The sequence below is a fragment of the Oncorhynchus kisutch genome, linkage group LG14, assembly GCF_002021735.2.
Source record: "Oncorhynchus kisutch isolate 150728-3 linkage group LG14, Okis_V2, whole genome shotgun sequence".
In the NCBI taxonomy this organism is placed as follows: domain Eukaryota; kingdom Metazoa; phylum Chordata; class Actinopteri; order Salmoniformes; family Salmonidae; genus Oncorhynchus; species Oncorhynchus kisutch.
The window spans coordinates 29,604,487-29,619,987 of record NC_034187.2 but is presented as its reverse complement, the minus strand read 5'-3'; the positions used below and the strand labels follow the sequence as shown (position 1 = coordinate 29,619,987).

The 15,501-nt window shown below is 46.9% G+C and overlaps 1 protein-coding gene across 3 annotated transcripts in view; it reads right to left on the bottom strand.

Annotated features, from left to right (window-relative positions):
* Positions 1-15,501, bottom strand: part of LOC109904018 (formin) — a 109,159-nt gene that overhangs the window by 32,504 nt on the left and 61,154 nt on the right. For all 3 annotated transcript variants that reach the window (XM_020501080.2, XM_031788212.1, XM_031788213.1), the window contains one exon: positions 4,810-4,902. In XM_020501080.2, coding sequence (XP_020356669.2) covers positions 4,810-4,902 — 93 coding nt within the window. The remainder of the gene's footprint in view (positions 1-4,809; positions 4,903-15,501) is intronic.

Genomic DNA, 15,501 nt, shown 5'->3' with positions numbered 1-15,501 from the left:
TGTGTGCGGCGGGCCAGGGCGAGGTGCAAGAATTTATCTAGGGCCAGAGAGTGCCTGTGATCTCAGATTTATTGCATTTTCCAGATTCATCCTTTTTACAATGATGGGGGACCTTTCCCACTTGAAGATTTAAGAGGGGGAAGTCTCCCAAAAATTGTTCAAAGGCAGGTTTGGGGGTCTTTTGGGAGAGGGTGAGCTTAAGCTGCTACCACCCCTTTTGCTTTGCTTTTTTTTTTACATAAGCAGGCTGATTGTCTGAAGTAAACCTAATGAAGGGAAGGGGTGGCCATGGCTGGGATTGGGGAGGAGGGGGGAGAGCCATGACCAATGGCGTTAGGCCCAGCGGGGGGTTCAGGCTGGCGCCTGAGGTCCTCTCTGGTGCGGCTCTGTGTAGAGGTGGCACCAGGCCGGCCGGCGCTCTGAGAGAGAGCGGCCCACAGAGAGAGAGAGGGGGGAGAGAGAGAGAGAGAGAGAGAGAGAGAGAGAGAGAGAGAGAGAGAGAGAGAGAGAGAGAGAGAGAAAGAGGATGTGTGAAGTTTCTCTTCCTCCGCTCCCTGTGTAAACATGAAACCAGTAGTGGCTAACTAGAAAGTTATGAGACGCTCATGCTGAGAAGGACAATAAATTAGGCCTTTAAAACTCTGACACACTTTTCCAAACCACTGGTTTACCAAGCAGTCAGATAACAAAGTGCTAGGAAACTACATACATAAGCTGTGTTAAGGACCTGGAACCTCTCTGGGAAAAAACACACAATCTTTACTGCATCAGTGACTACAGCTCCGTGCTATAAAAATGTTTTGATGTGTGTATGCCATTTCCATACATACTCAATCAAACATCAAAAGGAGCTGTAACGTGTATGTGTGAAAGTTTGTGTGTGTGTCGATAAATCTCTTGTTCTCGGAAACGATAAATATACCTTGCTCCTTGCCAGCCCTAATCTTTGAACTTTGTTCAGCTGTGCTGGTTTTCGTATTGTTGTCCTATCAAGAGGGAGCTTACGGCCTCCTACTACCATAGCACAAACAAGCACACTTGTTTTCAAAGCCTCTGCCCAAGACAACATAATTATCATTGTTTGCCAACACAGTGAAGAGCTCAGGATTGTGCATATATGACCAACCAGATGATTATGACCATAATAGCCTGGTGGGGAAGGGTGGTGAGCTTAGCCTGGTGGACACCAGTGTGCAATGGGATCTTTAGTGACATACATCTTAAATTAGGGCCCGACTGCACCCTTTGCAGGGCAGTGTCCTTGTCGCAGCCCTGGGGCATTGGGACCAGAGGGAGGAACATCTCCCTGGGCCAGACACCTCTCAGCAGTAAACATAAAGGAGAACACCTCACAGAGTGAGACTCAGCCGTTAAAGGACTACATGGCATGCCATGTTAAACTGACACTTTCCACTCAACACATAGTTATTTGGAAGAGTTGAATATTAGTAACTGGGTTCTGATTCATTGACAACAAAGAGAGCTTATTGAACAACACATGAAAGCCCATAGACCACTAGACAAATAAAACATGACAGAACTAAAGATTCAAGTGGGAAAATTTGTTTTAAATTAGTCATGGAGTGTATTCACTACTCAAAATGTCCCCGAAGGATTCAAAGACTTTCTATTAAAGTGAGAACAGAAAGGTGGGTTTGGCTCATTGTTTTTTGTAGAAAGTAACAAAACATTCTTTCAACGCTAATAAAGAGTTCTGAAGGTTAGGGGAAATACTTGCTCCCAAACCGCTGAAGTGTTGCATAAATAGGCTAACTGAGTGCTGCTGAAAGTTAGGGACTCAACATTTCAGCATTCTACCAAAACATATATAATGAGAGGGGGAGCAGTACTGTATATACAGAAAGGAAGCAGAGGTGGTCATGGGTAATGGCAGAGTAATGCCTTACAAGACAAAGGCTCAATGACTTGGAGCTGTAGGAGCATTGTAGGAGTGTTGTAGGAGCGTTGTGAGATCACCAGCAGGTTTGCGAGGCAGGGCCTAGGGCGTTGGGGTTCAACTGTGGGCCCTGCTGAGAGGGAGCAGCCTGCCGGCCCCCACAGCCTCCACACAGCCTCCCAGGCAGTTCTGGGTCAGCGCTCCACAGACACGATCACATGAGCTGCTCTGCTCCCAATGCCTCGCACAGGAGCAAGCACGGAGTGCACTATGACAAACAGACTGTCCCTCCATTAAAAAAGTATACTGTACATATGAGATAATTCATACTGGCTCCCTTCCTACACATGCTTGGTTATGGTTATAGCTGTCCATCAATACCAATGACGACATTGATGAATAAGATGAATAATGGAATGGACATCTCTTACACGAAACCTTGCTGCTTCACAAGTAAGTGCAATTGCTGGAGGAGCTCTGTTTATTAAGAACGGATTATAAGTTTCCCACTGGAAAGTTTATGTTCAAGATGTTTTTTTGTAAATCAATACCATTTTGTAGCCAGTGGCAACGACAATGGTTTAAAGACCTTTCAAATATTCTGTGATATTGACCAAGACTACATGCTTGACACACTGGAATGTTAAAGGGAATAAACAGTCTATAATACATTTCCGTTTGCAATATGTAACTAGGAGACAAGGATACCAAGGCAGACTTTGTTCGCAATGAATACAGTACTCGAAATATCTCTATGCTGAAAACACTTCCCTGCCTCCAGTTCTCACTCTCTACCTCCCCGACATGTGGATGCAATCTCTCCGCGAGACCACTCATTTACATATTTTATAGAAAGACCCTATTGTTTCCCAATATTCTCTGTCTGCCGCAAGTCATTTGTGTATTTTGCCCTTCAATGGAGTAAAACGTAGATCGCCTTGTGACACTTTTGTTCTCACTAGTACTTTGGAGAGATAAGAGGTTGTTGAAGATGTTGGCAAGGGAGAGAGAGGTGGCTTCCCTTTAAGCAACTCCGATGCCCTACCAGACCTATAGAGGGCCATAGACCTGAGGCAGTGTTTTTGTTAATAGCCTGCTCTTTGTGGCTCTTTGTGGTATGCAGAAATGTGGGAAGGCCCTCGCCTCGCCTGTGTAAAATTGGTGAAGGTGGCAAAATTGCATGCAGGTGGTTGTTGGCTTGCCAAGATGCTTGAGTTGCAGTCTGTTTGGTTGATGTTTACCCACAGCGAGAGTGATGATAGCTTGATCGTTTAAAGCCAATGAACTGTGTCCAATATTGTGAGAACATTGCCAAAAGCACCACTACATACTGTTTGGGACGAAATGCAGAGTCCTAGTTGGCACTCATTCAAATGAGGAAGAGGTTCTGTATGCATTATGTTGCTTTAGTGTCACGAGCCTGGTACCTGCTCTGTATAAGCCTGACAAGGCACCTCTCCCTCTGTCTGCATGCCACGTTGTAATGCATGTTAGGAGCGGATGTGTTGCTGCTATGTGAACAATAACTCCTGGGAATATTTACACAGTCATTTCCAGTAAATCAGGGATTACAACGCGTCTCTGTAAACTCCTTTCCTCTCCCTTTCACATTCCCATGATCAATAGTAATCACAGTTGAACCTGTTGGCCAACGGAGGAACACTCCGAGATGGATGTCACTTTCTCTTTTGGAAAACTATGACATCTGTGCTTCCTCATGCTGCATACCACAGAAACCTTACAGGAGCCCATGGCTGCATGATGGAAGTAGATAAGCGTTATGCTTTCTATGGTAGCAGCTTTACTAGCTGACTGACTGGCTTTGCAGGGCACTGGAGGGGGCTGTCGGGAGGGAAGACTCTGGGGTGAAGATGCCTAGTGGAGGGGGAGAGGTGGAAGGGATCAGAGTGTCTCTGTCTCAGTGTAGTGTGTCCCTGGCTGCCACGGTGGTCCCCAAAATGTCCCACTGAGTACAGCCAGCCTTTACGAGGCCTCAGCCAGGGATGTCCTGCCAGCTTTATAGCAGTCATGAGTACAGGCAGCATGTTAAGGGCAATGTAATCCCCTCTGCAGGGTTAGGCTTTAGACTCTTGTCCCTGTGCTGTCAGAAAGGCAGCCCCCTTTAACTGACACTGGGCCTGGGCTCCACCATCACACAACTAACCACCTGAAAGGGCACAAAAAATATATAGAAGAGCTAAATTACTGCTTTGGGCTTTAATGGTTCCGCTCAGTGTTTTGGAAGGAAGGCAAACAGGACCTCTCTAGTTTCTCTCTGAGTTTGGTTTCTTTACTTGACATTCTCCTCAGCAATAAATAGTCTATGTGGAGAATGTTTCATCTCTGGAGAACAGTGGGTTCATTCTCCATTCAGAGAAGTGACAGGCTGGCTTAGAGACATGACAGAGGGAGTAAATATATCATCACTATCTACTGGTAGAATTTGGGAGTGTGTCACAGAGCATGATTTGGAGGGAGGAGGAGGGGGAAGGTCGTCTCATCACTCAGTCCAGTGGATGGGCTCAGGCCTCTGCTTGACACAGGCCTCTGCTTTCCTCTGGAGCAGTGAGTGATATCAAACATTCAAGAATCCTAATTTCCAAGAGCTGTCATTACAATCGGTAGAGAAGAAGTGGCCTGTAGAGGCCAAGGGGAGAGTAAACACATCTAAACACCCAATCAGGCCAGAACCAATGTATCCTCTCTGGCCCCTTGGCTTTATTATCTCTCTCACTGGGGATCAAACAGCCTTCGCTGCCCGGCCTGGCTGCCTGTATTATGTGACACGCAATGTTTTCAACCCCCTGAGTCTGCTGGAGCAACATCTACTAAAACAACACATAGCACCCCCTGGTAGTCAACACACGGGGCCTTGTCTCCTCCTCTCTTCGTTTCTGGTTTGTTTTACTCACCGGTCGAGACGAAGGCCTCCATTTTCTCCTTGAAGGGCTGGAGGTTCTCCTCGGAGGAGTTAGCACACACCTTCTGCAAATCCTTTTCACACGCTGGGGGAGAGAGAGAAGGCAGGAAACGTTCAATATTGGACATTTCTCAGCAGGAATGGATTTAAAAAGCTTTGGCCTGGGGTGGGTGGAGGAGAGAAAGTGTGAGAAAGAGTAGACTGTGTCCTATGGTGTACTGTGTGAAATTGGCATTTGTTTTTTATTGTCAGAGCCTCATCATTGGGCTAAGGTATAAAACAATAACTAGCGTGCCCAAACAGCAAATGTAGCACATTAATTAATGACATGTGAGAGTGGGTATCACGTTTCCAACACTTTCATAAGTTAGTTAACCAAAGCCTGCCGAGGGGAAACATTTGAGGGAAAAGAAGTGTGTGAATCTCCTCCAAAACATCCCAACCAGATGGCTATTAAAGAGAACTGGCAATCACTTTAAATGAGCTTGGTCTGCATTCAAAATGGAAACAGAGATCATGTTTCATTATCAGTAAAGCCAAGTAATAGTCTTTAAAGGGGCTTTAACACCATTTTCTGGGGGAAAAAATAAGAAATTGATTATAAATCTTCATCAACATATTCAATAGACAAATGATGGAAATATAGTTTTGTCAAAATACTTTTGAATGGGAGTAGGGTGTTCAAGCTGTTACTCTGAAGAAATTAGAGGAGATAACACATAATATGTTGAAGCCACAGATACTGGGGCATCTCTGTTGTAGCGATAGGTACTGAGCCAGCCACCCAAAACATTGAGTGTATGGCCCACTAGCTAGATGGGACATTTTTGTCACGACTTCCGCCGAAGTCGGTCCCTCTCCTTGTTCAGGCGGTGTTCGGCGGTCGATGTCACCGACCTTCTAGCCATCATTGATCCATTTTCCATTTTCCATTGGTTTTGTCTTGTCTTCCTACACACCTGGTTCCAATCCCATCAATTACATGTTGTGTATTTAACCCTCTGTTTCCCCTCATGTCCTTGTCTGAGATTGTTTGTTGTATGTAGGTGTTTATTGTATATTCTGGTGTGCGACGGTTTTTGCACCCTCTATTTGTTATTTTGTATACTTTGGTTTTCGAAGGTTTTGATGTTTATTAAACAGCTCCTTTTTACCAAGTTCATTATCCTGTGCCTGACTTCCCTGCCACCAGCACGCATCACATTACAGACCGTACTATGGAGTCAGCAGGAGAGGATACCCCGGCAATTGAGTTGGAGGAGGGCGTCCAGGAGCATACAGATATGCTTCACCATCTTGGCGTTGCCATGGATCGCTGAGAGAAACAGGCGCTGTCCAGACGATGGACCTCTGGGAGAGACAGGGAGTTCTTCCAGCGCCTCCATCAGCGCAACCGGGGTCTCTCTTGAACGCTCCTTTCCCGCCTGAACCCAGTGGGATCCGTCTCTCCTTGCCCCAGGAGTATGACGGTAGGGCTTCGAACTTCCAGGGGTTTTTACTGCAATTAAACCTTTATCTGGCCACCGTCCACAAGGCGCCATCGAATCGTGAGAGGGTGTCTGCCCTCGTCTCGTGCCTCACCGGGAGAGCCCTGGAGTGGGTCAATGCCGTATGGAGAGAGGGAGATGCGGTGTTGGACAAGTTTGAGGAGTTCACCCGCCGTTTCCGGGCAGTCTTCGACCACCCGCCCGAGGGTAGAGCGGCGGGTGAGCACCTCTACCATCTGAGGCAGGAGACGAGGAGCGCCCAGGAGTTCGCCCTGGAGTACAGGACCCTGGCTGCCAGCGTGGGATGGAGCAACAGGGCCCTGATCGACCATTATTGTTGCAGTCTGCGCGAGGAAGTCCGTTGGGAGCTGGCCTGCAGAGACACCAACCTCACGTTCGATCAGCTGGTGGACCTGTCTATCCGGCTGGACAACCTGCTGACTACTTGTGGACGTCCAGATCAGGGTCTGGTGGTTCCATCCTCCCCCACCACCTCTCCGATACCTATGGAGCTGGGAGGGGAGGTGCGCAGGGAGACCGGAGGAGGTTCCCGCTCGTGCACCATCTGTGGCCGCAGAGGTCACACTGCCGGTCGGTGCCAGGTTGGTTCCTCTGGGAATCGAGGCGGCAGGCAGGTTGCTCTGGCGTCACCCCATGTGAGCCGGCACCATTCTCTCCCAGAGCCCTCTGTTGCACATATGTTTGTCTGTCACTTTTCCTGAGTTTTCTCCGTATTCCCAGCATAAGGCGCTCGTAGATTCAGGTGCGGCTGGGAATTTCATTGATAGAGCGTTAGCTCATAGTTTAGGGACCTCCATTTTTCCCGTGGATGTGCGTTTCCCCGTTCACGGGGATAGTCGACCATTAGGCTCAGGGATACCTAGGGAGGTCACCGCACTGTTGGATATGGTGACGCAGGGGGGTCATACGGAGAGAATGAGTATCTTCCTCATTGACTCTCCTGCGTTTCCCGTGGTGCTGGGCCTACCCTGGTTAGCTTTTCATATCCCCACTGTTTCTTGGCCACAGAGGGCTCTCACGGGGTAGTCGCGAGAGTGCTCAGGTAGGTGTTTAGGGGTTTCCGTTGGTGCTACAACGGTGGAGAGTCCATACCAGGTCTCCACCGTGCGCATTCCCCCTGAATATACCGATTTGGCTCTTGCCTTCTCTAAAAAGAAGGCGACTTAATTACCACCTCATCAACAATCAGCGATTGTGCGATAGACCTCCTGGTAGATGCTGCACTTCCCAGGAGTCACGTGTATCCCCTCTCACAGGCGGAGACAGAGGCTATGGAAACATATGTCTCCGAATCCCTGTGTGAGGGGTTCATTCGGTCCTCCACTTCACCCGCCTCCTCAAGTTTATTTTTTGTGAAGAAGAAGGAGGGAGGTCTGCGTCCGTGTATTGACTATCGGGGTCTGAGTCAGATCACGGTGAGGTATAGCTACCCGCTACCGCTCATAGCTACAGCGATAGAGTCAATACACAGGGCGCGCTTCTCCACCAAACTAGATCTCAGGAGCGTTTACAACCTGGTGTGTATCCGAGAGGGAGACGAATGGAAGATGGCTTTCAGTACCACCTCTGGGCACTATGAGTACCTCGTCATGCCGTACGGGTTGATGAATTTGCCCTCAGTCTTCCAAGCCTTTGTAGACGAGGGACCTGCACGGCAGGGTTTAGTGGTGTATATTGATGACATTTTGATATACTCCGCTACACGTGCTGTGTCCCTGGAGCATGTGTCCCTGGTGCGAAGAGTGCTTGGTCGCCTGTTGGAGCATGACCTGTACGTCAAGGAGAAATGCCTGTTTTTCCAACAGTCCGTCTCCTTCCTAGGGTATCGCATTTCCACGTCAGAGGTAGAGATGGAGAGTGACCGCATTGCAGCCGTGCATAATTGGCCGACTCCCACCACGGTCAAGGAGGTGCAGCGGTTCTTAGGGTTTGCCAACTACTACCGGAGGTTTATCCGGGGTTTTGGTCAGGTGCCAGCTCCATTATCTCACTGCTGAAGGGGGGCCCGGTGCGCTTGCAGTGGTCAGCTGAGGCGGACAGGGCTTTTAGTCACCTGAGGGCTCTGTTTACCTCGGCTCCCGTGCTGGCCCATCCGGATCCCTCTTTGGCATTCATAGTGGAGATGGACGCGTCTGAGGCTGGGATAGGAGCGGTGCTCTCTCAGCGCTCGGGTACGCCACCGAAGCTCCGCCCCTGTGCCATCTTCTCGAAGAAGCTCACCCCAGCGGAGCAAAACTATGATGTGGGGGACCGGGAGCTGTTGGCTGTGGTCAAGGCCTTGAAGGCGTGGAGACATTGGCTTGAGGGGGCGAGACACCCTTTTCTCATCTGGACTAACCACCGTAATCTGGAGTACATCCAGGTGGCGAGGACACTGAACCCTCTCCAGGCAAGGTGGGCCATGTTTTTCACCCGTTTTGTATTTACCCTTTCATACAGACCAGGCTCTCAGAACGCTAAGGCAGGCGCATTGTCCCGGCTGTATGATACAGAGGAGCGGCCCATGGATCCCACTCCCATACTCCCGGCCTCTTGCCTGGTGGCACCAGTAGTGTGGTAGCTGGACACAGACATTGAGCAGGCGTTGCGTACAGAGCCTGTTCCCCTTCAATGTCCGGCTGGGCGTCTGTACGTTCCGTCTGCTGTCCGGGACCGGCTAATCTATTGGGCCCATATGTCACCCTCCTCTGGTCCTCCTGGTATCGGTCGGACGGTGCGCTGTCTTAGTGACAAGTACTGGTGGCCCAATTTAGCTAAGGACGTGAGGGTTTATGTTACCTCATGCTCGGTGTGCGCCCAGTGCAAGGCTCCTAGACACCTGCCTAGAGGTAAGTTACAACCCTTACCCGTACCACAACGACCATGGTCTTACCTGTCAGTGGATTTCCTGACTGATCTTCCTCCTTCACAGGGAAACATCACTATCCTGGTTGTTGTAGATCGTCCTGCCGTCTCCTCCCTCTGCCCGGTCTCCCTACGGCCCTAAGACTGCGGAGGCCTTGTTAACACACGTATTCTGGCACTACGGGGTGCCTGAGGATATAGTGTCTGATCGAGGTCCCCAGTTCACTTCAAAGGTCTGGAAGGCGTTCATGGATCTTCTGGGGATCTCGGTTAGCCTTACCTCAGGTTTTCACCCTGAGAGTAACGGGCAGGTGGAGAGAGTAAACCAGGATGTGGGTAGGTTTCTGAGGTCTTATTGCCAGGACCGGCCGGGGGAGTGGGCAGCGTTCGTGCCCTGGGCAGAGATGGCCCAGAACACGCTCCGCTACTCCTCCAAAAACCTCACCCCCTTCCAGTGTGTATCAGCCGGCTCCTTGTCATCAGAGTCAGACCTAGGCTCCTGTGGTGGACGACTGGTTCCGGCACGCGGAGACATGGGACGCTGCTCATGTCCATCTTCAGCACGCCGCAGACCGTCACCGCAGTGAGGCCCCGGTGTTCGCACCAGGGGATCGGGTCTGGCTCTCGACCCGAATCGAAGGGTCCCCACATTACAATTGTATTTTATTTATTTAACCTTTATTTAACCAGGCAAGTCAAGAACAAATTATTATTTTACATTGATGGCCTACACCGGCCAAACCCTCCCCTAACCCGGACGACGCTGGGCCAATTGTGTGCCGCCCTATGGGACTTCCGATCACGGCCGGTTGTGATAAAGCCTGGGATCGAACCAGGGTCTGCAGTGACTCCTCTAGTACTGAGATGCAGTGCCTTAGACCGTTGCACCACTCGGGAGCTGACATGCTGGCAGTAGATTGCCCTGTCCTGTTCTGGCTTTTCCCAGTAGGACTGTACATGTGGGTGACGGCTGAATGTGGAAGCCTTGTTTGTTGTTTGCTCTGGATGGGCCTTTGTTGTCCTGCCAAACCACCTAGCTCACACGGGCTCAAAAGAAACGGTCGATGACTTGACGGAGCGCGAGCCAAACTATTTAATTTCCTCCTAACAATCAACATGGGATGATATTTACAGAGCCGCCTGCCAAAATAACTTCCTCAAAGCTGTAAGTCATAAAGCTGTGCAATAAATACCTTGCGTTGGTTATTACTGCATCGCTTAATGTCTTAACAACACAACAGGAACACTGTTTGGTCAGAGTCTAAGACTGGTTCACTGGTTTCCACAACAATCAAGAGGGATGTATTAAGAACAGGTGAATATGCCCAGTGACCCACTATCCTTTTCCAGGTTCGGAGGAAAAGTTGCTCTTGAAAGGTGAGGGACAACTTGAACTACCGCTCACTACTTGAGTAAGCAAAGACACTATTCCAATCACATCATCCACAGCTGAGAGGGACAACCATGACACACACCTGATCAGGTGATCTAGCTCTAACACGACTGAAAAGATCCTACTTTTAAAAAATGATTAGCTCCCTCACACATTAAAATCCCCCTGTCTCAAGTGAGCACAGTAAAGGGTGTTCAAAACAGCAAGACTACAATTCAGAGGCGGCTCCCCTCCAAAATGTGGTCCAGACAGCGTAGGCCACAAGAAGGAAGACCAAATAACATCAGCAGCTGCTTAAAATAAAACCCCAGTGGGCCTCTGGTTTAGGACATTGTCTTTCAGTGACAATGCATAATCACGGAGGGTTAGTAGAAGGAGGAGGCAGAGGAGGAGGGAGTGAGCTCTTTCTAATGCAGAAGTCACCTGGGGATATACTGTTTAACAGAAGTATTACAGTTTAACAGTAGTATTACAGTGTAACAGTAGTATTACAGTGTAACAGTAGTATTACCGCTTAACAGAAGTATTACAGTTTAACAGTAGTATTACAGTGTAACAGTAGTATTACAGTTTAACAGTAGTATTACAGTTTAACAGTATTATTATAGTTTAACAGAGGTATTACAGTTTAACAGTGTGTATTACCGCTTAACAGTAGTATTTCAGTTTAACAGTAGCATTACAGTTTAACAGTGTGTATTACAGTTTAACAGTAGTATTACAGTTTAACAGTAGTATTACAGTTTAACAGTGTGTATTACCGTTTAACAGTAGTATTACAGTTTAACAGTAGTATTACAGTTTAACAGTAGTATTACAGTGTAACAGTACTATTACAGGGTAGCAGTAGTATTACAGTATTACAGTGTAACAGGCCAACTGAAGCCTGCTCTGCCTGCTCTGTAAATATGTCCATGCTGTTCTCTAATTGGCCAGTGAGTGTTCATCTGGGCTCTCTGTGCCCAAACAACCATATCAGTTTCCCTGTGGGCACAGCAGCAGAGAGAGAGAGAGGGGAGAGAAGGGGAAAGAGAGGGTGAGAGAGAGAGAGGGTGAGAGAGAGAGAGAGAGAGAGAGAGAGAGAGAGAGAGAGAGAGAGAGAGAGAGAGAGAGAGAGAGAGAGAGAGAGAGACTTCACTTGAGGCTCTTCTTTCAGAGGAAAAAACTCTGTCGCAAAAGACTGTCACGTCATGGTCAGACAGAAGCGGACCGCACTGCTACCGTCAGCGTTGTTTGTCCTGTCTGGCTTTCTGTCCAGTCACCAGGTCACAGGGGACCTGTCTCCCACCACAGACACAATGCTGCATGCTGGGAGACAGACAGAAGCTCCCTACCATTTCCAGCCAGGGTCAGCCCACATACAGACAGTGGATTCAGCATTATTGTGGAAAGTGACTGATATCTATGTGTAAATCAAAATAAAATGTATCTTAATTTACAGAATTACTCATCATCAACTGTAAGCAATACATGAAATGCCCACACATATTCTCAGTATCCAAATACATGTAGAGGGATCTAGTTCAAAACCTTATCATCTGTGATGTCCATGCAGGTTTATTTGGATTTAGAGAGGTGACATAAGACAGATATGATGGTAGGATGATTTGATGGCCATATAATCAAGGGTTGCCAGACACAAACTGCTTGTTGTTAATACTGTAGTAAGGCATGGATACATGACGTCTACAGAGTTTGTACACAGGAAGCACGCCCACTACATGCTGTCTGTAAGGACACTGGGCTAGCTGGTATGCCAGACTATTGCATCATATAAGGTATGTTACTGTACTGTAATATGGGGAAGGGGCTAACATGAAAAGACAGAGTCTGACTTCTGCTCCGAGACATGGCAAACGCGGTTAGTCAAGCTTGTCACTTTGATGTAATAAATGAACCATGAATTCCTCCACATTAACCAATGGCTTGCCCAAAGCTACAGGGAAATGTTAGGACATCAAGACAATGCCACATTATTCTGTAGACCCTGGGATGTTTGGAAAACAACATTTTATACACACAAACTGTCTTGGATAATCATGGAGCTCTACATAATTGACTGCCATATAGAAAAAGGTTTATGTTCTCAATGTTCTACTGCTAAAACTCACTTCAATTAAAGATTCATGTTGATTTTGCTGTGCACTTTATTTCTAAGCATTACTGACAATTTAAAAAAACTCCTACAGATATACATACATGACATAGTGTTTTTGCCCATCAAGCATGAATGTTTTGGAAACTATTTTCTCGTAGGAAGAGAGAGGTTAGTCTTGTCCGTGATCTGGCCTGACAGATCAGTGTTATCTACGCCAGGCACTGGATAATTTTCCATCAGCTCTAAAGCACAATTCTCTCTCTTAATCCACAATTATATACAATCCCAGTGCACTGTCAGGCTCCCAGCTTCCACCTCCCTCCCATCCACGCAAGAGCCCTTCTATAACCCAGGCTACATGGGGCCAGCCAGGAGGCTTATTGTAAAGGTACAGTAAGACACCGCTACTCCCCCTAAGATAAATCTATCTCTATCAGCCTGGACAAATCCAGAATCCAACCCTGGCCCACCTCCTACAGAGCCTGTCTGAGAACACAATGCTGACATACTGTGTACACACAGTCCTGGAAACGAATATTTGTTGTAAGACACGGTTCTCCAAGGTTCAGGGAGTCAGCTAGAGTGCACCACTGAGCTCTGTTCTGCTGTAAGGGAATGCTTGGGAGGTCATAGTTTGAGGAAATCATACAAAATGTATATATACAGTGCATTTGTAAAGTATTCAGACGCCTTGACTTGTTACATTACAGCCTCATTCTAAAATAGATTTTTTTTTAAAATCCTCATAAATCTACACACAATACCCCATAATAACAAAGCAAAAACAGGTTTTTTGAAATGTTTGCAAATGTACGACAAATATAAATCGGAAATATCATGACTATTCAGACCCTTTACTCAGTACTTTGTTGAATCACATTTGGCAGCGATTACAGCCTTGAGTCTTCTTGGGTATGACGCTACAAGTTTGGCACACCTGTATTTGGGAAGTTTCTCCCATTCCTCTCTGCATATCCTCTCAAGCTCTGTCAGGTTTTCAAGTCCAGGCTCTGGCTAGGCCACTCAAAGACATTCAGAGACTTGTTCCGAAGCCACTCCTGTGTTGTCTTGGCTGTGTGTTTAGGGTCGTTGTCTTGTTGGAACGTGAACCTTCACCCCAGTGTGAGGTCCTGAGCGCTCTGTAGCAGGTTGTCATCAAGGATCTCTCTGTACTTTGCTCCGTTCAACTTTACCTCATCCCCACAGCATGATGCTGCCACCACCATGCTTCACCATAGGGGTGGTGCCAGGTTTCCTCCAGACGTGACGCTTGGCATTCAGGCCAAAGAGTTCAATCTTGGATTCATCAGACCAGAGAATCTTGATTCTCATGGTCTGAGAGTCTATAGGTGACTTTTGGCAAATTCCAATCGGGCTGTCAAGTGCCTTTTACTGATGAGTGGCTTCAGTCTGGCCACTCTACCATAAAGGCCTAATTGCTGGAGTGCTGCAGAGATGCTGGTCCTTCTGGAAGGTTCTCCCATCTCCACAGAGGAACTCTAGAGCTCTGTCAGAGTGACCATCATGTACTTGGTCACCTCCCTGACCAAGGCCCTTCTCCCCCGATTGCTTAGTTTGGCAGGGCGGCCAACTCTAGGAATAGTCTTGGTGGTGCTAAACTTCTTCCATTTAAGAATGGTGGAAGCCACTGTGTTCTTGGGGACATTTAATGATGCAGAAATGTTTTGGTACCCTTCCCCCGAACTGTGCTTCAACACAATCCTGTCTCGGAGCTCTACTGACCATTCCTTCGACCTCATGGCTTGGTTTTGCTGTGAAATGCACTGTCAACTGTGGGAACTTATATAGACTGGTGTGTTCCTTTCCAAATCGTGTCCAATCAATTGAATTTACCACAGGTAGACTCCAATGACATTGTGATGATCAACAGAAACAGGATGCACCTGAGCACCTTTATATTTTTAAAACATTTGCAAAAATATCTACATCTATTGGGCATTGTGTGTAGACTGCTGAGAATTTTTTTTTATTTAATCAATTTTAGAATAAGGCTGTAACGTAACAATATATATATACAGTACCAGTCAAAAGTTTGGACACACCTACTCATTCAAGGGTTTTTCTATATTTTTCTATTTTCTACATTGTAAAATAATAGTGGTGACATCAAAACTATGAATAACAAATATGGAATCATGTAGTAATCAAAAAAGTGTTAAACAAATGTTTAGTGTGCAAAGGATTAGCATTTCAATTAATATGATTATCAAGTGTGTAGTGATTCATTTGCGTAATTCCCACCTTTCGAAGTCTACACCCACTTCCCTTTTGTCCACCAAGCCGTAATACCAGTTTAGCCCACTAGGGCACATCCCCTATCATTTCCTTGTAAACATATCTACTTTGTTTGTTTGTTTGTTTGTATGTGCATTTCTGTGATTATTTAGTTAGTTAATAAATAAATGATTGAGACAATTGATGTATGGATGACTCATCGTGAAGACTGGGTTTGTGCAGATGACCAACAATTTACAACATTTGGAATGAGACTAACGTGAGGTAAAGAATAACTCATTAATTAGAAGACTAATTGATCAGATATTAAAATATCTGAACGTTATATTATGAAAATTATAACTTTGTAATCTGAATATTTTCCTTCGTGCCCCGATTTCCTAGTTAATTCATATTTACCTGATTAGTTAATCACGTAATAATAATTACAGAGAATTGATTTGATAAAATAACAGTCTTCAGTTTAATGATGCCAATGACACGACACTGGACTCGAACACAGACTCTCTAGTGACACAGCTAGCACTGCGATGCAGTGCCTAAGACCACTGCGCCACTCGGGAGGCCTGGAATTTCTTTCCTTCT